Source organism: Dendrobates tinctorius, unplaced genomic scaffold (genome assembly GCF_039654945.1).
Source record: "Dendrobates tinctorius isolate UK_male_01 unplaced genomic scaffold, ASM3965494v1 ptg000197l, whole genome shotgun sequence".
Taxonomy (NCBI): domain Eukaryota; kingdom Metazoa; phylum Chordata; class Amphibia; order Anura; family Dendrobatidae; genus Dendrobates; species Dendrobates tinctorius.
Genome location: NW_027361864.1, coordinates 4426183 through 4450481, shown reverse-complemented (window position 1 = coordinate 4450481; position 24299 = coordinate 4426183). Strand labels below are relative to the sequence as shown.

The 24299-nt window shown below is 42.5% G+C and overlaps 1 protein-coding gene across 2 annotated transcripts in view; it reads right to left on the bottom strand.

Moving 5' to 3' along the window:
* Positions 1–2660: 2660 nt before the first annotated feature.
* Positions 2661–24299, bottom strand: part of LOC141056382 (mitochondrial amidoxime-reducing component 1-like) — a 45866-nt gene continuing 24227 nt past the window's right edge. Inside the window, exons 1-2 of one of the 2 annotated variants that reach the window (XM_073553153.1) lie at positions 23126–23985; positions 2661–8584 (exon numbers count right to left, since the gene is read on the bottom strand). In XM_073553153.1, the coding sequence (XP_073409254.1) occupies positions 7478–8503 (1026 nt within the window). In that variant the 5' untranslated portion in view covers positions 8504–8584; positions 23126–23985 and the 3' untranslated portion in view covers positions 2661–7477. Of the gene's footprint in view, positions 8585–23125; positions 23986–24299 lie in introns of those variants that run through there. The other variant, XM_073553154.1, reaches the window with a different exon arrangement.

Genomic DNA, 24299 nt, shown 5'->3' with positions numbered 1-24299 from the left:
ATTAAAAAGATAACATTCTGTAGTCACCACTAGAGGGCAGTGAGGAGCTTGATGCATACGGATATTCCTGGAACTAGTGATAAGCATTAAAGGGGGATCTGGATTATATATATATATATATATATATATATCACTGGGCAAATGATGAGGCGAGAGTGATGATTAGTCACACCACATAATCATTTCTGTGTAACCACATTTTGAGATCCATAACTTTATTTTTCAGTCTACTGTACTTAGCTTTTGTCTATTTTGCAGACCGGGTTGTAGAGGATTTTGGGGTACATATGAGGCTTTTTTATTGAAGAAGTTTAGTATTTTTTTTCTGGAGGGAATAAGAAAAAAAAATATTAAGGCCGTGTACACATGTTGCATCTTTGCTGCTTTTTTTTTTTTTCCCTGCAGGCACAACCTGCTTTCTTGCTGCTTCCAAAAAGCCATTTTTGCTTCATTTTTGTTGTCTCTTGCGCATGCTGATAACATTTAGTTCCCCCAAGAAAATCATGATGCAACTTCCTTAAGGTGCTTGCACCAAAAATGTAACAAAACCTGATAGCTGCGGTTTTGCCCTGACTCAATGCCTTCTATGGGTGAAAAAAAAACACTGCAAAGATGCAGAAACAAGTGAGACGCTGCAGTTGGCAAAAAAATCATAACAGTTTTCCAAATCGCTCAGTTAAAAATTTTTAAAAAACCCAATGTGTGTGCATGAGATTTCTGAGGTCTCAACACTTTCGCTGGAACTGTAAAGCGCAACTTAAAATTTGCTCTAAAAAAAAAAGCAGCAAAAACGCAACGTGTGAACATAACTTAATTCTGCCACTTTATTTGCGTATATTCATTTTTCACACAATTTAAAAATATATATTTTATTTATATTTTCGATGAGTGTATTATTTTTTATTTTATTATTTGTTGCTACAAAAAGACACTGAGAAATAAGAAATCTGTCTTATGCGAGTTATATGTCCGCATAGTTCATCAAGCGCAGAGCATGGCCCCCCCCCCCCCCAAAACCTGCAATAAACACCTACACACTGGGAAATATGGGCCAAACATGTGAATACCTACTTGCATGTTTGGCCCATTTTTTCCAGTATGTAGGTTGTTTTTTTACGGACCATTATAGCTTATTAGTCCGTGTTTTTTTTTGCCTATCTCCCAATAAAAAAAAGCTGCAGATTCAATAGATCGCTGAAAAAAAAAAAAGGACATCACATTGATTCCATTGTTTTTTGTTTTTTTACAGTTTAAAAGGCAAAAGAATCTCAGAAATAGTTTGCTTTTTTCATACAAAAAACCCCCCACAACAGATGCCACATTGATGTTAGAAATGGACACGGATCAAAAATGGATGAAACTAGGACCCTGACCGTTGATGAAAAACGGTCCGTTTATATGGAAAAAAAAATAAATTTTTACATCTTAGGGCATGTTCACACATTGCATATTAGCAATCTTTTATTTCTGCACTAAACACCAGAGTGGTGGCATGAAAACCGTTGCCTGGAATAGGAGCGTTTTTTGGTTGCGTTTTTCCACCATTCAAATGCATAGTCGTGTTTTGGCAAAAAAAAAAGCAGCAGGGTTAAAAAAAAAAAAAAAAATGCATTATAAAAGACAAATCAGTGTGTGCATGATATTTAGGCCAGGATCACACTACCGTGTGGGATGCGAGGAACTCGCACGAGTCTCTCGCATCAACACCAGGCGCTGCCGCCGGCACTCAGGACCGGAGCTGTGGCTGCATGTATTTCTATGCAGCCGCAGCGCCGGGTGTTGATGCGAGAGACTCGTGCGAGTTCCTCGCATCCCACACGGTAGTGTGATCCTGGCCTAAATCAAATACACTGCAAATATGCTGTGTGTGATCACACCCTTACAACCATATGAGTGCCCTGAAAGGCTGGCCCTGATCTCACAACACATGCAGTGATCACCTAAGGTCGGGATCACACATGCGAAGAATACAGCGGAGTCTCGCATGTTAATACCTGGGCACTGCCACCGGCACTCAGGACCGGAGGTTGCGGCCGCATAGCAATACATGGAGCCGCACGCTTTGCTCCTGCTGCCGGCGGCAGTGCCGGGTATTAACATGCGAGACTCGGCTGTATTTCCCGCATGTGTGATCCCGGCCTAACAAACAGACAATCCCTTCATGTGTTGTGACCTTTGAAAAGCTGCAAGACATGCAGCCGCGGGGACTGGAACATAGTATTCGAGCATGCTCAGATAACACCTTATCCCAGCACATTCGCTCATCACTAGTCTCCATACCTTCTTTTACTTATCCCTTACTCTGTCCCTTTCTATTTCTCCTATTGTTTCATATTGTCCAGGAGACTATTTTGCCTATTATGACGCTGACGTACATTGTTGCTCGCTATACCTTCTTGCTCTTCTTGGGGATACATAGGCCAGTTTTTATTTTTCTCATTTCCCCTTATTTTCTGTGCCAAAACATGATTTACGCTACTCAAAAATATTAAAAGAAAAAATCGACAACTTGCAGAACGAGACCTTCAAAAAAATGGAGCGAGCAGAATAGATTTGCACTTACATGACTGACGGACAAATGTCTCCTCCTCTTAAGTAAAAAGGAAAAAAAAAATATTAGATGAAAAAAGGAAATAAAAAAAAACACTCACAGACCAGCACACTTGCACAAACATATTTATTAGTCACGGATTATTACAAAGTCAGACAATATTAAAGAAAGGTGCGTTGTAAGTTGTTCCATATAAATGAATAACAAATTATTACATTTCTGTTTTATTCCAATGTTTTCAAAATGTCCTATACAGAACCGGAAAGTAAAAACTCCACCATTATTACCTCACTACCTGAGGAGTACATCTAGCGCCGTGTGGCACACGCAGGGTTAATCAATGAATGTTAACTAGACCCGAGATTAATGGGTTGTACAAGATTGAATAAACCTTAGCTGCTTGCTTTCGGAAACAGCACCACGCTTGTATACAGGTTGCATGAGGTACTGCAAGCTCAGATTTAATCACGTCAATAGAGTGCAGTACCAGACACCACCTGTGGATCGGAGTGGCACTGTTTCAGAAAAAAAAATCCATGCTTTCCTAATCCTGAAACAACCATTTTAACTATAATTTCTCAATAACATCAAGGATTATTTATCACTAAGCAAAAAAGTTCCTGGTTACTATAAAGTTGTGTTATGTCTTGTGATTAAATATGCCAACTTTTTTTTTTTATCTAGCTATGCATTTTAGAGAAAGCCGAGTGACAACCGATAAGACCAACACTACCACGGTCTTGAGCAGCAATTATAGTTATGTATCTCAAAACCTACAGTGGGTATGGAAAGTGTTCCGACCCCTTTACATTTTTTACTCTTTGTTTCATTGCAGCCATTTGTTAAATTCAAAAACGTTCATTTTTTCCTCATTAATGTACACTCTGCACCCCATCTTGACTGAAAAAAAACAGAAATGTAGAATTTTTTGCAAATTTATTAAAAAAGAAAAACTTAAACATCACATGGTCATAAGTATTCAGACCCTTTACTCAGACACTCATATTTAAGTCACATGCTGTCCATTTCCTTGTGATCCTCCTTGAGATGGTTCTACTCCTTCATTGGAGCCCAGCTGTGTTTAATTAAACTGATAGGACTTGATTTGTAAAGGCACACACCTGTCTATATAAGACCTGACAGTGCATGTCAGACCAAATGAGAATCATGAGGTCAAAGGAACTGGCCAAGGAGCTCAGAGACAGAATTGTGGCAAGGCTCAGATCTGGCCAAGGATACAAAAGAATTTCTGCAGTACTCAAGGCTACTAAGAGCACAGTGGCCTCCATAATCCTTAAATGGAAGAAGTTTGGGACCACCAGAAGTCTTCCTAGATCTGGCCATCCAGTAAAACTGAGCAATCGTGAGAGAGGAGCCTTGGTGAGAGATGTAAAGAAGAACCCCAAGATCACTGTGGCTGAGCTCCACAGATGCAGTAGGGAGATAGGAGAAAGTTCCTTAAAGTCAACTATCACTGCATCCCTCCACCAGTCCGGCCTTTATGGCAGAGTGGCCTGACAGAAGCCTCTCCTCAGTGCAAGACATATGAAAACCAGCATAGAGTTTGCTAAAAAATACATGAGGGACTCCTAGACTATGAGAAAGAAGATTCTGTGGTCTGATGAGACGAAGATAGAACTTTTTGGTGATAATTCTAAGTGGTATGTGTGGAGAAAACCAGGCACTGCTCATCACCTGCCCAATACAATCCCAACAGTGAAACATGGTGGTGGCAGCATCATTTTTAGAATTTTGGATAACTAGAGGAGGAAGACCTGTGAAGACTCAGACGTCCAGGTTAGATTTCAGAAAGGCAGATTTTAAGGGATTCAGAAAGAGAATTGGAGGGATCCAATGGCTGGATATCCTTAAAGATAAAAATGTCCAGGAAGGATGGGAAATCTTGAAAAGTGAAATTCTCAAAGCACAATTGTTAACAATTCCGAAAAGAGGGAAGAATAGGAAGTATTTAAGGAAACCAGGATGGATGAACACAGAACTTAAGCACATGCTAAAAATGAAGAAAAAAATGTTTATAAAATGGAAAGAGGGAGGCATATCTAAAGAAGAATATAATGCTGTCTGCAGAACCTGCAGGGCACAAATCAGATTATCTAAAGCTGAAAATGAATTGAGGCTTGCAAAAGATGTCAAAAGCAATAATAAAGGATATTGGGGATACGTCAAAAGTAAAAGAAAAGTCAAAGATGCTATAGGATTTTTACAGGATGAAAATGATGAAATGGTAAGACAGGATGTTGAGAAGGCCGAACTTTTAAATTCCTATTTTGCATCTGTTTTCTCTCAGAAAGGAAATGTAACATCAACTGTTCTTCACTGTCCTATTAAGGGAATAGAAGAATCCAGGGTATCTATAAACAGAAATATAGTGAGGAAACACTTAGCTAACCTATATGAATTCAAGTCTCCAGGTCCAGATGAATTACACCCCAGAGTACTGAAGGAGATAGCAGAAGAAATTTTTGATCCCCTCTCCATAATCTTTGAAAATTCTTGGAGAACAGGAGAAGTCCCAGAAGACTGGAGAAGAGCAAATGTTGTTCCTATCTTCAAAAAGGGGAAGAAGGTGGACCCAGGCAACTATAGGCCGGTGAGTCTGACTTCTATACCAGGAAAGATCTTTGAACAGATTATTAAACAACATGTATATCAGTACCTGGATAAGAATGAAGTGATTAAACAGAGTCAGCATGGGTTTGTAACTAATAAGTCATGTCAGACTAACTTAATTTCCTTCTATGACGGAATCACTGATTGGGTGGATCAAGGAAATGCTGTAGATATAGTATATCTTGACTTCAGCAAAGCATTTGACAAAGTATCTCATACAATCCTTATTGAAAAAATGACTAAGTATGGAATGGACAAGGCAACTGTTAGGTGGATTCATAACTGGCTTAGTGATCGGACCCAAAGAGTGGTCGTAAATGGCTGCACATCCAGTTGGAAGAATGTCTCAAGTGGGGTACCACAGGGCTCTGTCCTGGGCCCTGTATTGTTCAACATCTTTATCAATGATTTAGATGAAGGAATTGAGGGTAAACTGATTAAATTTGCTGATGACACAAAGCTAGGAGGGATAGTTAATACTAGAGAAGAGAGAGAGAGGATTCAAAAAGATATAAATAAACTGGAGAAGTGGGCAGCAACTAACAGAATGGTTTTTAACAGGGAAAAATGCAAAGTACTACATCTGGGCAATAAAAATGAAAAAAGCATATACAGAATGGGAGGAATAGGGCTAAGCAACAGCACATGTGAAAAAGACTTGGGTATACTAATAGATCACAGACTGAATATGAGTCAACAGTGTGATGCCGCAGCAAAAAAGGCAAATGCAATTCTAAGATGTATTAACAGAAGCATACAGTCTAGATCACGTGAAGTCATTATTTCCCTCTACTCCTCTTTGGTCAGACCTCATCTGGAATATTGTGTCCAGTTTTGGGCACCACATTTTAAAAAAGACATCAACAAACTGGAGCAAGTTCAGAAAAGAGCGACCAGAATGGTGACCGGTCTGAAAACCCTGTCTTATGAGGAAAGGTTGCAGGATTTGGGAATGTTTAGTTTGAAAAAGAGAAGACTGAGAGGAGACTTAATAGCGGTCTACAAATATCTAAAGGGCTGTCACATTGTAGAAGGATCAACTTTATTCTCATTTGCACAAGGAAAGACTAGAAGCAATGGGATGAAACTGAATGGGAGGAGACACAGATTAGATATTAGAAAAAACTTTTTGACAGTTAGAGTGATCAATGAGTGGAACAAGCTGCCACGAGTAGTGGTGAGTTCTCCTTCAATGGAAGTCTTCAAACAGAGGCTGGACAGACATCTGACTGGGATGATTTAGCGAATCCTGCTTTGAGCAGGGGGTTGGACCAGATGGCCCAGGAGGTCCTTTCCAACTCTACGATTCTATGATTCTATGCTATGGGGGTGTTTTTCAGCTGCAGGGACAGGACGACTGGTTGTAATTAAAGGAAACATGAATGCGGCCAAATACAGAGGTATCCTGGATGAAAACCTCTCCCAGAGTGCTCTGGACCTCAGACTTGGCCGAAGGTTCACCTTCCAACAAGACAATGACCCTAAGCACACAGCTACAATAACAAAGGAGTGGCTTTAGAACAACTCTGTGACCAATTCTTGACTGGCCCAGCCAGAGCCCTGACCTAAACCCAATTGAGCATCTCTGGAGACACCTTAAAATGGCTGTCCACCAACATTCACCATTCAATCTGACGGAACTGGAGAGGATCTGCAAGGAAGAATGGCAGAGGATCCCCAAATCCAGGGGTGAAAAACTTGTTGCATCATTCCCAAGACAACTCATGGCTGTACTAGCTCAAAATGGTGATTCTACTCAATACTGAGTAAAGGATCTGAATACTTATGACCATGTGATGTTTCAGTTTTCCTATTTTAATAAATTTGCAAAAATGTCTACATTATGTTTTCAGTCAAGATGGGGTGCAGAGTGTACATTAATGAAAAAAATTAACTTTTTTTGAATTTACCAAATGGCTGCAATAAAACAGAGTAAAAAACTTAAAGGGGTCTGAATACTTTCCATACCAACTGTATGTCTCTGAGTAAGGCTAAATGGAGACCTCTGTATACAGACTGCAATGCCCGGGCCAACCGCAGGTTTCTAACCTGAGCCATCGCCCTCCTAGACTTATAGGAGGCTATCAGTTCAGGCCAGACGACCTGTTGGGTCTGACCATTGTGGTCCGTATATGGAGCGAGAAACAGATGTCAGGCCACAAGACGAGTGGTAACCCATGTGAGACCGGTCGCAGTGGCCATATAGATTGTCAAGAGAATCATTTTTTTAGCTTCAGGGAGAAAATGCTATTTGATTATTCCAGTTTATTGTGCAAGTAAGAGAGGAAATAGTTTCTAACCGCCGTGGACCACCAGATACACTGGATCTCCAACTCTGAACATCCCGGTTTTGTCCACCCCATAATACTGCCCGAAGAGAGGAGCTTTTTTGTACAGGTGGCTCAGGGATTCATCACTCAGTCGGAAGGTTCTCAGTGTATCCAGTGGTTCCTTCCGGGTCAGAACTCCAGTATTTGGGTCAACTGTGGTTAAAATACATCGACCACATGCCATGACTCTCTTCAGTCTTGTTGTGCCCACCTTGACATCATCCCAACCATCCTCCGAAAAAGCCTCACACCCGGACACAACAATGCTAGGACGGAAGTTGGCGAGCGAGACAGGATTTTCCAATCGCCTGTTGAGTTCTTCCAGCGAGGTGTCAGACAACAGCATTATGGGACTGGCATCAGGATAGGCAATGACATCTTTTTCTCGGAATGGTTTTTCTGTTTCATGGGACTTCCGTGGCTTCATTACATTGGGCTCGAAATGCACCAAGCGGTAAGGTGTACTACTCTGAAGGTAGGTTGTCAGCCAATGAGACACCTCGTCTCCACAATCCCGACCCTGGATGTCAAGGCTGAATACTCGGCAGTCCAAAATTTTATTGCTCTTGGGTTGTGCCACTGGGACCAACATCTTCTCCATCCCGGGGGCTTCTAGGCACAGCGAGTCTCCCGTGACAGTTACAGAAATTAGGACAATTCGTGGCTCTTGCCGACCTGTCACCATCTGTCCTTCCTCGGTCACCACCAACCAGTGCCGATCTTCAAGTTTTTCATGTCTCAACCCCAGCTCCAGACATTCAGCTTCTTGCACTGGAATTGCTTTACATGACTTGATGGGGTATATAAGAATCTGGGAGACTGTACCTACTTTTCTCAGCTCCACCCGCTCTCCACGTTTCTTTCTCCACCACATCCAAGAAGCAATTGCTGTGACTCCAAGGCCGGCTGCACAGAGCAAAGGCAACCGATGGCGTTGGAAATTTTCAACCACTGATTGCATCACTCCAGAGATGCTTGAGGAGCTGGCCATTTTCTAGGGAATTCCTGGGTATTTTCAAGTGCCTTTAATTCAGGTGCCCTTGATGTTTTTGCTCACGTGGCTCGTCGGACCCTACAATGAGAAAATATCAGGTTACAAACAGGTTTACACAACTGTCCTACCAAAGGGAATCAACCATAATATTCGCAACACTTATGCCAAATCATAACCTCTTCTGGTTCATTTATTTTAGCCACCAGAAGGGAAGATGTCAACCGATGCATTAATACTGTCCATAGCAAACGCAGACCGATGATATATCAAGTCTATCAGCGCTCGTTTAAGACCATTTTTCATGGGCCAATGCAAACTGTATGGGGACAAAACATTAAGATTGTTTTGTCTCCCTACAGATTGCATGTCACCAGAGGTACATCTACTGCTTACGTGAGGCGATGTGCTGCCAACAATGATTTTAAGACCTCAAAAAAATCCATTGTCTGGTCTTTATCGTGTTTATATGGGCCAAAGATTGGACATGGAAATTTTAGGAATGATTGTGCAGCCGAATATTAATTGTGATAAAGGGACTCTAAAGCTTCACAATACTGGTGTTTCTCCATAATCACAACCCATCATCAATTCACAAGATCAGTGATTCTATATTGCCGACACCCCCAGTGTTTACGAGCATATGGGTCTTGTCCCAATTGAATGTAGCATGGATGCTGCCATTCTCAGCTCAAAGTCTCCGCGTCTCCATCAGCCGCAGTCAGTGACTAGAGCGTCAGTGCGTAAGCTTCACCGAAGGTTCTCCTGACCAGTGGAGCCATGTAACACTGATCGCCTATCCTGGGAATGAGTAGTAGGGTTTGATTATGGAAACGTCCTTTCAACTATAGATTTAAGATGGCTAAAGTGGCGGCTGAGACATATCCTTAGGTCAGAAACAATGGTGCATTGCCAGGGATGTTAGTGAGGAAGCGGTAATTACATTTAAAATACCTTTTTATTACATTCATTTAATTCCTTCATCATGTGATATCACTTTTATTTGAATATTGTATACTATTATATGTTAAAAAAAAAAATGTTTAAACTGTCATTCCTGCCTAAATGTGCATTTACACTGCGCGCCCGCCACAAATCACTTGACGAAGGCTCAGTTCCGGAGCCGAAAACCGGTTTGTGAATTTGTAATCCTAAATAAAAAATTAAAAAAAGATTTTTATTTTAATTACCACATTCTCACTAACTTCACTGTCTGCGCATCAGCATAACCTTTTATGTCTTTATCTCTCCCGGTTCCATTGTTGAACCAAGGACAGTGACCGGTGCTGCGCCTCACCACCTACAGTGGCTTGCAAATTTATTCACCCCCCTTGGCTTTTTACCACTTTTGTTACATTACGACCTGTGTTTAAATATCTTTGTAATCAGATTTGTGTGTGATGCATCTGCACTAAGTAGTTCAAAGCCCCCGTCACACACAGCGATCTCGCTAGCGAGATCACTGCTGAGTCACAAGTTTTGTGGCGCAACAGGGATCTCACCAGTGAGATCGCCGTGTGACAGCGATCAGCCCCCCCTGTCGGGTATCGCTGATCGTGCTCAAATGGCCTGGACATTTTTTTGATCATTGGTCTCCCGCTGGCCAGCACGCATCGCTGCGTGTGGCAGGCGGGAGACCAGCGATCAGGAGCTGGTAACCAAGGTACATCGGGTTTCTAAGTGCCGCGCGGCGCTTAGAAACCCGACGTTTACTTTGGTTACCAGCTCCCTGGAGCAGCGCGCTGGTATCTTAACGTACACTGCAGGTAACTAAGCGATGTGCATCGCTTGTTACCCGCGTGTCGCTGTCCTGATCGCTGCTGAGATCTGCCTGTTTGGCAGCTCACGAGCGATCCTGACAAGTTCATATCGTTGTCGGGATCGCTGGTGAGTCGCTATGTGTGACGGGGCCCTAAGTTGGTGAAGTGAGAAAAATCTAGGCATAAATTACATTTATGGGAACAAATAACTAAAACTTGTCATGTGCATATGTATTCATTCCTTTTGCTATGAAGCTCCTAAAAATTTTTGGTGCAAGCAATTACCAAGGAGATCTTTAAACAAATTAAGGACAAAGTTGTTGTGAAGTACATGTCAGGGTTGGATTATAAAAAAAAAAAAAATCTCCCAATTTCTGATGATCCCCGGAGCAAAATCCAATCCATTATCATCAAATGTAATGAACATGGTACCACAACAAGCCTGCAAGTGAGGGCCACCCACCAAAATTCTCAGCCCGGGCAAGGAGGACACTAATCAGAGGCAGCACAGAGACCAAAGGTAACCCTGAAGGAACTACAGTTCCCAAGGAGAGACTGGAGTATCTGTCCATACAACCACAATAAGGCCGGGGTCACACTTGCGAGTGTGATGCGGGAAACTTGTGCGAGTCTCTCTCATCAATACCCGGCACTCGGACCGTTGTGTGAGGCTGCATGTATTTCTATGCAGCCGCACACTCCAGTCCTGAGTGCTGGTGGCAGCGCCAGATATTGAGGAGAGAGACTCGCATGAGTTTCTTGTATCACACTCGCAAGTGTGACCCAGAGGTGGCCTTTATGGAAGAGTAGACAGAAAAAAGCCTTTACACACAAAAATTGGAAGGCTCATTTTTGGAGTTTGCCAAAAGACATGTGGGACACTACCCAAATGTATGGAGGAAGGTGTTGTGGTCAGATGAAACTAAAACAACTTTTTGACCAACAAGGTAAATGCTATGCCTGGCATCAAACCACACAGCTCATCACTCCAAGAACATCATCCCCACAGTGAAACATGGTGGAGGCAGCATCATGCTGTGGGGGGAAGTTTTTTGGCAGCACGGACAGTGAAAATGGTCCAAGTAGAGGGGAAGATGGATGGTGCGAAATACAGGGATATTGTTGAGCAAAACATGTTTCAGTCTGTCAGTGAATTAAGACTGGGACGTTGGTTCACCTTCCAATAAACCAATGACTCAAAGCAGTGTTCCCCAACTCCGGTCATCAAGAGCCACCAACAGGTCATATTTTCAGGATTTCCTTAGTATAGCACAAGTGATGGAATTCTTGCCTGACCAGGTAATGCAATTATCACCTGGGCAATATTAAGGAAATCCTGAAAACATGACCTGTTGGTGGCTCTTGAGGACTGGAATGGGGAACACTGACTCAAAGCATACTGTTAAAGCAACACTCAAGTGGTTTAAGGGGAAACCTGTAAATGTGTTGGAGTGGTCTAGTCAAAGTTCAGACCTTAATCCAATGGAGAATCTGTGGTCAGTCGTTAAGATTGCTGTTCACCAGAGGAAACCATCTAACTTGACGGAGCTGAAGGAGTGTTGCCTTGAGGAATGGGCAAAAATCCCAGTGGCAAGATGTTGAAAGCTCATAGAGATTTATAAAAAAGGGATTTGCAGCTGTAATTGCAGAAAAAGGAGGCTCTACAAAGTACAGACTTTAGGCGGCGGGGGTGAATAGTTATGCACACTGAAGTTCTCAGTTATGTCCTAATTGTTGTTTGCTTCATAATAAAAAGAAAACAATGTTCACACAGCTGTAGGCATGTTTTTTACATCAACTTATGCAAACTCTCAAAAAAAAAAATTCCAGGTTGTGAGGTAGCAAAACACAAAAATGCCAAGCGGGGTGAATACTTCGCAAGCCATTCCTTGCTATTCCATGTGCTACATCCCACATCATTGAATTTAATAGCCATTTCAGCGCCACCATTCTAACAAATTTGTTATATCTTGAGGTAATGCACGACTGTTGGCAATACTTGGAAAGTGATTTGTGCTAAATGTATGTCTGATTAATAAAGATCCCGTCCAGGTCTCGGACCAGGGCAGCGATTAATCTGTCAGTCCACAGCCATGATTTGATTGCTTATTCTTGGCTTGCAAGCAGGTGACCTAGTTTGCACCTGGGAGCACCTCTTACCACATGACAGTGACCTTCATCTTTTGGTGGCTTTTGCACTTTATTGGGTAATGCACATTGTGTGTGGTTGCCAGCCAACCATTCATGTTCAAAGTTATTGCCAAGAATTCATATAATTAATAACCAATAGTTAAAAAGGAGTAAAAGATTACAGAAACAAAAGCTGCAATACTTCTACTAAAAATACATGAGTATAAAACCACACATCCAGCAATGTAACTAACCTCTATAACAATACAACTTCTGTATAAGAAATAAGTCCTAATGGACATTGAATAGAATAGCCACCATACACCATGCCAATGAATCATGTCGCACAGGGCCCTGACCCATGTTTCCTGTAATGCTTCATCAGGGGGTCCCCTAATTCAGTCCACCTGACTAAGCAGTATGTGAAACATGGGACTAGGCAGGGTGTATCATGGGGTTCATTTGCATGGCATACAGAGGGTGTTATAGTAACCAAGTAATACAGGTATTGTAATTTTTATCTGTGTAGTCTTTTGTGCCTTTTATTCACCTAGTTATTGTTGTATTTGCATTGATAGGTTTTGTATTATGCTACTGTTAGACCTTGTGTGACCTCACTGCCTTAATGTGTTTTATAATGGGGTGATTTTAGCTTAGAGTTGGCAGCTCTTTAGTATGAATTATTTTATGTTACCAAAGTTGGAAATTCTTTACAATCCTGAAGTTTTTGATAATTTAAAACAATTTTTCAATTATAAAAACATTGTAGACATAACGTAAATTTCTATGTCCTGCAACCAGACCCGGACACCACGCACAGGGCCTCTTGCTGCTGAATTGCACCATTCTACGGTTGAGGCCACTCGTGGTTTTCACATTGTGGTCATGATCCAATTACCGGTAAAAAAAGGCGATTTGAAAGCCACAGCGGCACCGGTTTGCCGTGATTCTCATTGGTGACTTGAACGCCTTGCATGGGCACACTTACCCTTAGTGCCTCCTACAATTTGCTAGTCATTATGAGTACTGAAATTCATTAAGTCCGTCCTTTACATGCAATCTAACAAATAAAATAGCTTTTAATGTGGCAATTGACTTCCATCCATATTGGGGACCTCTGCAGCTGCACAGCCGGCACATACAGTGTCTTCCCCTGCCTCCAACATCTTGAAACGCTTAGATAAGCAACGTTTCCCCAAACCACATAATCACAAATAAACTATTAAAACAATATAGATCCATTGTCCAGTTTCCATGTAAAAGGGTTTATTAGAGTGAAAGGGGGAGGTTTCTGCTGCAGCAAGCTGCTGATCCTTCGCCAGGATCTCCCAGTGCAATGGGAATACAGGCGCATTAAGCCTCAGCTCCTCACCACCCCCGGGTTAGCCCCCGCATACTGTTCTCTGCCAGAATGGAGGGTAACAGGAAAAGATAGACTGGTTCCCCTGCAGAAGTGTTTATGATGCAAGCTTTAGGAATGCTTATGCTGATGATCGAGCAGTAAAACCCTCGAGTCTCGAATCAAGCAGGTCAGACGCACGGACGGGCTCAACTGGAGTAACGAGTATAATGGAAGTCAATGGGAAACTCAAGCATTTTTATGGAAGATTGTGGGGATAGGAAAAAAACAGGAGGACTGTGGGGATAGGAAAAAACAAAACCCGCTGAAATGGCATGGGAACAGCATGGAGAAGACACCTGGATGCATCTGACTCCCAGAACGCTGCTGAGAACAATGTTGTCGGAGTATTACTCCACTTTTACGGAACGACAAAAAAACATACGAAACCGAAGATGAAATTAATTTTTCGAGAAAAAATGTTAAAGGGAATCTGTCATTCCTTTTTTCGAATATGAGCTGCCGGCACCGACATCAGGGGCTTATCTACAGCATTCTGTAATGCTGTAGATAAGCCCCCCGATGTAACCTGAAAGATAAGAAAAAAAGAGTTAGGGTACCGTTACACTTATCGATGCACCAGCGATCCCGACAATGATATGGATCACTGGTGCATCACTAAGTGGTCGCTAGTGAGCCGCCACACAGGCAAATCTCACCAGCAACATCGCTGGGGACGGGGGTCGCTACTTACCTGTCAGACCAGGCGATCCTGACGTCCTCCCGCCCACGTCCATGCGTCGCTCATCGGCGCCACAGGAAGCGCCCGACGAGAAATGATCCAGGACGTTCTCGCGCAACCAGCGATAATCAGCGGGGGAGCCGGTCGGAGGTAAGTATCACATGTAGCGATATCGCTAGCAATATTGCTGCTACGTCACAAAATCGGTGACTTTACAGAGATATTGCTAGCGATATCGCAGTGTGTAACGGGGGCTTTAGATTATACCCACCGGGGGGGGGGGGGGTCGATGGGTGTCGCGGTCCGGCGCCTCCCATCTTCATACGGTGCCGTCCTCTTCTTTCCTTCCTGTTGTGGCTCCTGCGCAGGCTCACTGCTCCGCTCTGGTGAGTATAGTCTAACTCTTATCTTTCAGGTTACATTGGGGGCTTATCTACAGCAATCTCGTATAGAATGCTGTAGATAAGCCCCTGATGTCGGTGCCGGCAGCTCATATTCGAAAAAAGGGGCGATAGATTCCCTTTAAGAAACTTTAGTTCCTAGATAATGACTTGTATATAAAGCAAAATTAAAAAGAGAAAAAAAAACACCTTCTCCACCACCTTAATAGCCAGCCATCTCTCAGGCTACTTTCACACTTGCGCTTTTTTGCGCTGTGTTTTTGCGCATAAATGCGCATGTGTTTTTCCCCCTATATTTAACATGGGTGCGCATTGTCATGCATTTCTACGCGTTTGTATGCGCATGCGTTTTTTTTGTAGTGTGCGCCCGGGCACACAAAATGCATCCTGTTGCATTTTTTTGGTCGTCCGACCTGTCTCAAAAAAACGCATGCGCACGAAATTCACCCAAAACCCATTAAAGTCTTTGGGAGCGCTGACGTGCGCATGGTCATGCGCAAGTCAGCACAAAAAAAGCATGCTTTTTTTTTTTTGCAAAAAACAAGAAAACGCATCAAAAACCGCATGATGTGTTTTTATGCGCGTTTGCACTGCGCAGCGCAAAAAGACGCAAGTGTGAAAGAAGCCTCACCGTATATCCCTGGATATGACTACAGTAGATGACATAATAGAGGGAGAAATAAAACTACAGCCACTGTTAGTCACTGATAAATGTAATTTTAACATTTTATAACCTGGCCATGTGGTGTGTGACACTGACACATCCTGTTTAATTTATGAAGGAGGAAACTCACAAAGCCGATGCAGACAATAGAAGAATCCCACCAAGGACAACATCTACAAGGAGTGTGTATGTTCTCCCCGTGTTCCCGTGGGTTTCCTCCAGGTTCTCCACTTTCCTCCCACACTCCAAAGACATACTGATAGGGAATGTAGATTGAGAGCCCCAATGGAGATAGTGATGATAATGTAGGTAAAGCACTGTGGAATTAATGGCGCTGTATAAGTGAAATAAACTGCCAAAAATTAGACGGAAGACGGACTCTGACACACATCCAGTTGAAGTGCATTGCGATGCAGAGACCCATTGCACGCTGAAGTCAGCTGCCGGCTTCAGGAGAGGACGCTGCATGGCAGGGGAGAGGAGGGAAGGTATTTATTTTTAAATCAGTGAGCACACGGTGGCCATACTACTACATGGATGACTAAGGGCGGTGCATTATAGTACATGGAAGACTATGGGGAGTGCATTATACTTTATGGATGACTACGGGCTGTGCTTTCTATTTTATGGAGGATTATGGGCTGGGCATTATACTATATGAAGGATATGGCCTGTGTATTTTACTAATATGGGGATGCAATATATCATATGGATGACTATGGGCTGTGCACTATATTATATGGAGGACTATGAGATGCATTATACTATATGGAGGACTAGGGAAAGTGCAATATACTTTCAATTCTTGTTTGAGGGATTTTCATCCATTCTTCCTTGGAAAATTCTTCTAGTTCTGCAAGATTCCTGGGTCATCTTGCATGCACCACTATTTTGAGGTTAAGCTCCAGATTTTCAATGGTGCTCAGATCAGTAGACTGCGAGGACCATTGCAAAACCTTCAGTTTGTGCCTTTTGAGGTACAGTAGTCTGTTGTGGATTTTGATGTGTGTTTAAAATCATTATGCATTTGTCAAAGCCATACTCTTTTCAATTTCAGCTTTTTTACAGATAGTGTTAGGTTTGCATTGAGAGTTTGTAGAAATGTTATTTTATACATTCTTCCCTCAACCCGTGAAATCTTCCTAGTATCTTTGGCTGCAACACAACCCCAAAGCCTGATTGATCCACCCCCATGCTTAATGGTTGGCGAGATGCTCGTTTCCTGAAATTCTGTGCCCTTTTTGCTCCACATATACCTTTGATCATTGTGGCCAAAGAGGTCTATTTTAACCTCATCTGTCCACAGGACTTGTTTCCAAAATGCATGAAGCTTGTTTAGATGTTCTTTTGCATAATACTGATGCTGAATTTTAGAGACCATATAGGTGCAGGTGTCTCTGAACAGTAGAACAATGCACCAAAACTCCAGAGTCTGCTAAATCTTTATGAAGGTTTTTGCAGTTAAGCCGGGGTCCTGATTTGCTTCTCTAGCCATCCTATGAGTAGCTCTCATTGAAATTTTGCTTGATCTTCCAGACCTCATCTTGACCTCGACAGTTACTATTAACCACCATTTCTTAATTTCATTTTGAACTGAGGAAAGGGAAACTTGAAAATGCTTTGCCATCTTCTTATATCTCTCTCCTGCTTTGTGGGCCTGCATCATTCTCATTTTTAGCGTTACGCAGCTGCTTAGAAGAACCCCCATGGCTGTTTTTTTTAGCACAAGGTTAGAGGAGGCTAGGTTTTTAAAAAGCTGGGAATTTTGCATCACCTGGCCGTCCCTAATGATGATAGTGAACAAGCCATAACCCTAACAGGCTAATTAACGTCTGAAACCTCGGTCAAATTATCTGAGCACACAAATCTCCAAAGGTTCACACATTTTTGCATTGCCGATTTTCTTTTTGTAATATACAATATATAATTTTGTTTTCCTAAAATACAAGGAAATGTGTCATCTTTAACTTTAGGCTTTTTGAGATCCATCTTGCTTAACTGATCACAATAATAGTAATTTTGACCAAACTTTTACATGCCATTGTATATACAAGGATGGAGTGAGCATATATTTATATACCCAGGAAGCGGGGCCCCGGTTCAAATCTTGCACAGGGGCCAATCAGACTCCAGTCACACTACTGCCGATACACCCTGTATTACACATAAAGGAGGGCCTCACATAGACTCAAAGCCTATGCACTAAGTACAAGGGCTGAAAAACATTTATTCCTGGGGGGTACATATGTAAGAGAATTGAAAAGGTATGCCTCACACACGTCCTGTAAAAATTATGAAGGAAGGCTACATGACGACCCAGTAGGAATTTGGAACCAGGGTTGCATGATGACCCTGTAAAAATCTGGATCAAGGGCTGCATGACAGTCCTGTAAAAATTTGGAGTGAGGGCCACATAATGACCCTGATGATATGGTCGAGGAGAAGGAGGACAAGAAAAAGAAGACACCATGAATTGTATACTTTTGCGCGAGAAAGGATGCATGGAAATACACCAGAAAAATAGGAACATTTCAATTGGCTTTATGTTCTGCTACTTTCATCTGGTGGGGTTCAGAAGTCTTTTCCAATCTAGGACTTGTTCATTTTGATAAGGGTCACCCTGTCAGCATTTTGAGGTGACAGGTGGATGCGCCTATCAATTATGCTCCCAGCGGCTCTAAAAACCCGCTCTGACAAAATAGTTGCAGCAGGGCAGACCAGCACCTCCAAGGCATAGAGGGACAGCTTGGATACCCAATAGTTGTACGGTACAGTAGTATCATGGAGGACGCCGATATGGTCGGCTAGGTACTCCTTCACCACCTCCAAAACATTTCCCTCCTTGTCAGACTACCCCGTACATCAGGGCATGGACACTGGAGGGTCTAATGAAACTATACCAGACCTTTGATGGTGTTCCCCTGCCTCTGTTGGACGTGCTGTCTCCCTCGTCTCTTCTCCTTGGTTGTTCAAGAATCTACTACCCCTGCCACCAGCTTTGTCAGATGGGAATTTTTGTACTAATTGTTCGACTAGGGCCTTTTGGTATTGCACCATTTTTCTAGCCCTCTTCGCCGCAGAAAGGAGAGATGGAAAGTTCTCCTTGTGGCATGGGTCGAGAAGGGTGAACAACCAGTAATCAGTTATATAACCAAAACAAAATTCCACATGGTCAAGTGGAAGAAAACCTCTAGATCACAGACATAGAAAACCAAAAAAGAAGACCATAAAGGTCAAAAGGGGAATCAAGGGTAGACGTAGTTATGGTAGAGAAGGATATAAATGTCTGTCAAAAATTGTCAGTAACACCTCAAAAATAAATATCCTTCACCTATTAATAACCATAAGTATATAATATAGTAACATTACTCCTTGATACAATAGAGGCTCCATATACAGTAAGTAGTTAGCATAAAAAAATTTTATTAATTTTTATTAAACATAATGCATAAATAGTGACAACATGGAAGCAAGCAGGACACGGGACAGTGAAAATATAAATAGGGTTATCATAAATAACCAAAGCAAGGAGAAAAACATATGTCCTATGTGTACAGTCGTGTGCCACACACAGCAAATAAATGCACAAAATGTTCACAGCAAAGTACAGGCTTAAATAGCTAATTGTGCATATAGAGGTCAGCAACTTATAAGAAGGACAAATGTCTCCCTGTACAAAATGAATAGGAAAGGAGGGGAAACTGTCACACACTGCCTAGCATGATAGCTGCAGCCACTCTCGATAAGGTAAAGTCCTCCCCTTTAACATGTCTGATCGCGGCCGGGTGTCAGCTGATTATCACAGCTGACACCCGGCACTGTGTGTCAGAGGCGGTCACGGACCGCCCCTCCGTGCTTCCCTGCGACCCCCACAGCAGCGCGATGTGCAGCGCTGCTGCGGGGGCCTCTTTCCCTGCAGGTCCCCGGATCCAATATGGCGACGGGGACCTTCGGGGGCTTGCAGGGAGCTGGCTTCCTCACTGCCTGCAAAGCGCAGGCATGAGGAAGTCTGCTTCAATGCCTGTGACTAGAGTTGAGCGACTTTGGTCGGATCGGGTTTCGTGAAACCCGAATGAAACAAAATAAGTTTCAGATGAAACTCGTCCGACTAGAGCAAAAAAAGTCGGAGTTTAATATAAAATTGTTTTCATTGCATAAAACCGACAAAACATAAAAAAAGACATAAATGAGGTATCGCTGTAACCGTACCGACCCGAAGATTAAAATCGCCTTATCAATTTTACCGCACGCGGAACGGTGTAAACGCACCCCCCAAAAGAAATTCATGAAACGCTGGTTTTTGATCATTCTGCGTCCCAAAAATCGGAATAAAAAGCGATCAAAAGATGTCACGTGCCTGAAAATGGTACCAATAAAAATGTCAACTCGTCCCGCAAAAAATAAGACCTCACAAGACTCGGTGAGTCAAAATATGAAAAAATTATAGCTCTCAAAATGTGGTGATGCAAAAACTATTTTTACAATAAAAAGCGTCTTTTAGCGTATGACAGCTGCCAAACATAAAAACTCGCCATAAATAGTAAATCAAACCCCCCGTTATCACCCCCTTAGTTAGGGAAAAATAATAAAATAAAAAAAATGTATTTATTTCCATTTTCACATTAGGGTTAGGGCTGAGATTAGGGTTAGGGGTGTGTTGGGGTTCGGGTTGGAGTTAGAATTGGGGGTTTCCACTGTTTGGGCACATCAGGTGCTCTCCAAAAAGCAACATGGTGTCTGATCTCAATTCCAGCCAATTCTGCGTTGAAAAAGTCATATGGTGCTCCTTCCCTTCCAAGCTCTGCCATGTGCCCAAACAGTGTTTTACCCCCACATATGGGGTATCAGCCTACTCAGGACAAACTGCAAAACAACTTTTGGGGTCCAATTTCTCCTGTTACCCTTAGGAAAATAAAAAATTGGGGGCAAAAATATTTTTGTGGAAATTTTCACGCCCGGCCGTTATAAACTTCTGTGAAGCACTTGGGGATTCAAAGTGCTCACCACACATCTAGATAATTTCCGTGGGGGGGTCTAGTTTCCAAAATGCAGTCACTTGTGGGGGGGTTTCCACTGTTTAGGCACATCAGAGGCTCTCCAAATGCGACATGACACCCGCAGACCATTCCATCAAAGTCTGCATTCCAAAACGTCACTACTTCCCTTCCGAACCCCGACGTGTGTCCATACAGTAGTTTTCTCCCACATATGGGGTATCAGCGAAGACAAATTGGACAACAGCTTTTGGGGTCCAATTTCTCCTGTTACCCTTGGGAAAAAATAAAAAAAATTGGGGACTAAAAGCTCATGTTTGTGGAAAAAAAGTGATTTTTTTAATTTTACGACTGTAAGTTATAAACTTCTGTGAAGCACTTGGGGGTTCAAAGTTCTCACCACACATCTAAATAAGTTCCTTGGGGGGGTCTAGTTTCCAAAATGGTGTCTTTTGTGGGGGGGTTTCCACTGTTTTGGCACATCAGGGGCTTTCCAAACGCGACAAGGTGTCCGATCTCAATTCCAGCCAAAAAAGTCAAATGGCGCTGCTTCCCTTCCGAGCTCTGCCATGCGCCTAAATAGTCATTTACACCCACATATAGGGTATCAGCGTACTCAGGACAAATTGCACAATAACTTTTAGGGTCCTGTTACTCTTGTGAAAATAAAAATTAGGGGTGAAGATCATTTTTGTGGAAAAAATATGATTTTTTATTTGTACGGCTGTATGTTATAAACTTCTGTGAAGCCATTGTGGGTTCAAAGTTCTCACCACATACTTAGATAAGTTCCTTGGGGGGTCTAGTTTCCAAAATGGGGTCCATTAGGGTACATTAGGGGCTCTCCAAACGTGACATGGCGTCCGATCTGAATTCCAGCCAATTTTGCATTGAAAAAGTCAAACGGCGATCCTTCCCTTCTTAGCTCTGCCATGCGCCGAAACAATAGTTCCCCCCACACATATCAGGTATCAGCGTACTCAGGACAAATTGCACAGTAACTTTTGAATCCAATTTCTCCTGATAACCTTGGTAAAATAAAAAAATTAGACCTGAAGTATTTTTTTTGTGAAAAAAAGTCAAATGTTAATTTTTTTTTTTTAAAAGATTCAAAAAATTCCTGTGACGCACCTGAAGGGTTAATAAACTTCTTGAATGTGATTTTGAGCACCTTGAGGGGTGCAGTTTTTAGAATGGTGTCACTTTTGGGTATTTTCTATCATATAGACCCCTCAAAGTGGCTTCAAATGTGATGTGGTCCCTAAAGATAAAATGGTGTTGCAAAAATTAGAAATCGCTGTTCAACTTTTAACCCTTATAACGTTCTAACAAAAAAAAAAGTTGGTTCCAAAATTGTGCTGATGTAAAGAAAACTAGTGGTAAATGTTATTTAATGAGTTTTTTGTGTGCCGTATCTGTGATTTAAGGGCATAAAAATTCAAAGTTGGAAAATTGTGAAATTTTCAAAATTTTCGCCAAATTTCTGTTTTTTGCCACAAATAAACGCAAGTTATATGAATGAAATTTTACCACTAACATGAAGTACAATATGTCACGAGAAAACAATGTCAGAATCACCGGGATCCATGGAAGCGTTCTAGAGTTATTACCTCATAAAGGGACAGTGGTCAGAATTGTAAAAATTGGCCCGGTCATTAACGTGCAAACCACCCTCAGGGGTGAAGGGGTTAAAAACTGCATTTTGTGTTATCTTTGCCTAAGATTTAAATTGGTTTGGTGAAACAAAGTGTGACAAACATGCAAAAGAATAGGAAATCAGGAAGGCGGCAAACACTTTTTCACACCACCGCATGTATAAGGCACTTGTCTGAACGAGCCCTAAATGGCCGTATTATATGGTGCGTATATGGAATGCGCAGACTGACTGCAGGGTCTCCTAATTCTTAACCTACAGTCGCATACATCTCTATGAAGTTGTAATTTCTGGGAAGAAGACCAGCGATCAGTCCGTACATTAAGGTCCATATACAGACGTGAAATATGGCCATCTGAACCCGGCTTCACACGTCCGCACAGACGGACGGTAGGTCAGCAATGCAGCAACACCAGTCTTGGCCTCGCACACTATATTGGTCTGTATTTTGCATTATTACTTCTAAGCCAGTACCAGTATTGTGCCCAAAACTTACAGAAAAGTGGCAAATTCTACCTTTTTTTTTTTACCTCTTTTCTGATTCGTTTACACATCACAGCTTAGAAAAGCTAATGCAAAATACTGACAGATGGTGACACCAGATCCCTCCGGTGTGCATGCCTGCAAGTACTTTAGCTGCCAGGGAGGGTCAAGTCCTTTTAAACTACATTGCCCGCAGCGTCATCATTATCAGTGCAGTTTAGTTTGCAAAAACCCCTTACAAAAAAAACAAAAAAAAAAACTTTTTTGCTCCCTCACTTGAGGTAGAGACCCCAAGATTGGAAGCTTTATCACTTTTTTAGGCCACAGTCCAAGTCTGGATTTTGCAGCTTCTGCCTGATCGGTTTCTCAGGCCGCTCTGCTCTTTTAAAGGGCCAGGAACAAAGATAAGGCTTATTTCCTAAGTTTAGTTCAGGCATTTCCAGCTGAACACTCACCGTTCTGCAGCCGTGGAGATTGCTGTATTCAGCACTGCTCTGCAAAAAGTCCTTCCTGGGGCCAAGGGACAGAGAAAGGCGAAGCCCGGCCCCTCTGTCCCTGCCAACTATTCCCAGCTCCAGAGGCGATCACTGGATATGTAATCTGCAGCGCAAAGGTCTCTGTGCACAAAGTGCGGCGGTAGATGCTGCGATATCCTCAGTAGGTTTCCGGTCACCATGCAATGGTGCTGCTGTATCTAAGCCTAACGGGAGATACTATCTGCTAATCAGATGCATCTAATCCTACCATATGTGATTAACTGCATAGTCTGGGTATCTGACTATAAGGTTTGTTACTGCACCTTTTAGCTAGTGTATCTCAGCCCATCATATGTGCTGGCGTATCGAAGCTTATCATGGTTGGCACCGTTTTTGTTTTGCTTTTATACTGTGGCCGTTACTATAATGCGGGCACTGACAATATGGCAGACTCCCATAGAAGCGTTGTGACCCTTACACCAGAGCACATACGTCCCAGGTGTCGGCAGATATCTTAATCCTAGCCATAAGTCTCCCTCATGTGCCACCACCTGATGGGGTCAAGGGTAATTCGCAAAAGCATCCAAATCAATTCTGCCCGTATACAAGGTGGGAGACCACGAGAACATAATAGGAACACACATTTTATGGCGAAGCAGATATAGACACCTGACAAACACACAAATTCACTTTTTGGACATCCCTTGCGTCTCTTTTGCAGCCATCACTCTACTGGGAAGACTGTCCGCAAGATTTGAGTGGGAGTCAGACTTTGTGCCCATTTAGCCCAAAAAAAGCATTTGTGAGATCAGGCATTGGTGATAGAGGAGAAGGTCGGACTCCCAATCAGTGCTCCAATATAGGGGATCTGATGGGGGCAACGATCAAGACTCAAATTTTTCCACTAACGACTCAACACTAAAGGCCCCTATACACATTAGTCTAATACCGGCCAAACCCACCGATATCAATGGGTTCATGTGACGATGTAATGTGTATGGGGGCAACGACCGATTGATGGTCAGGAGAGTTGTCGCACTTGTCTGATTTCGGACTGGTGATCGCATTGTTCTCCCAGAGGTAAGTGGGCGGCTTTCTCAGAGAACATTGGCCGACACACATCTAATATACATGGCCGGCTTAACGCCAATGT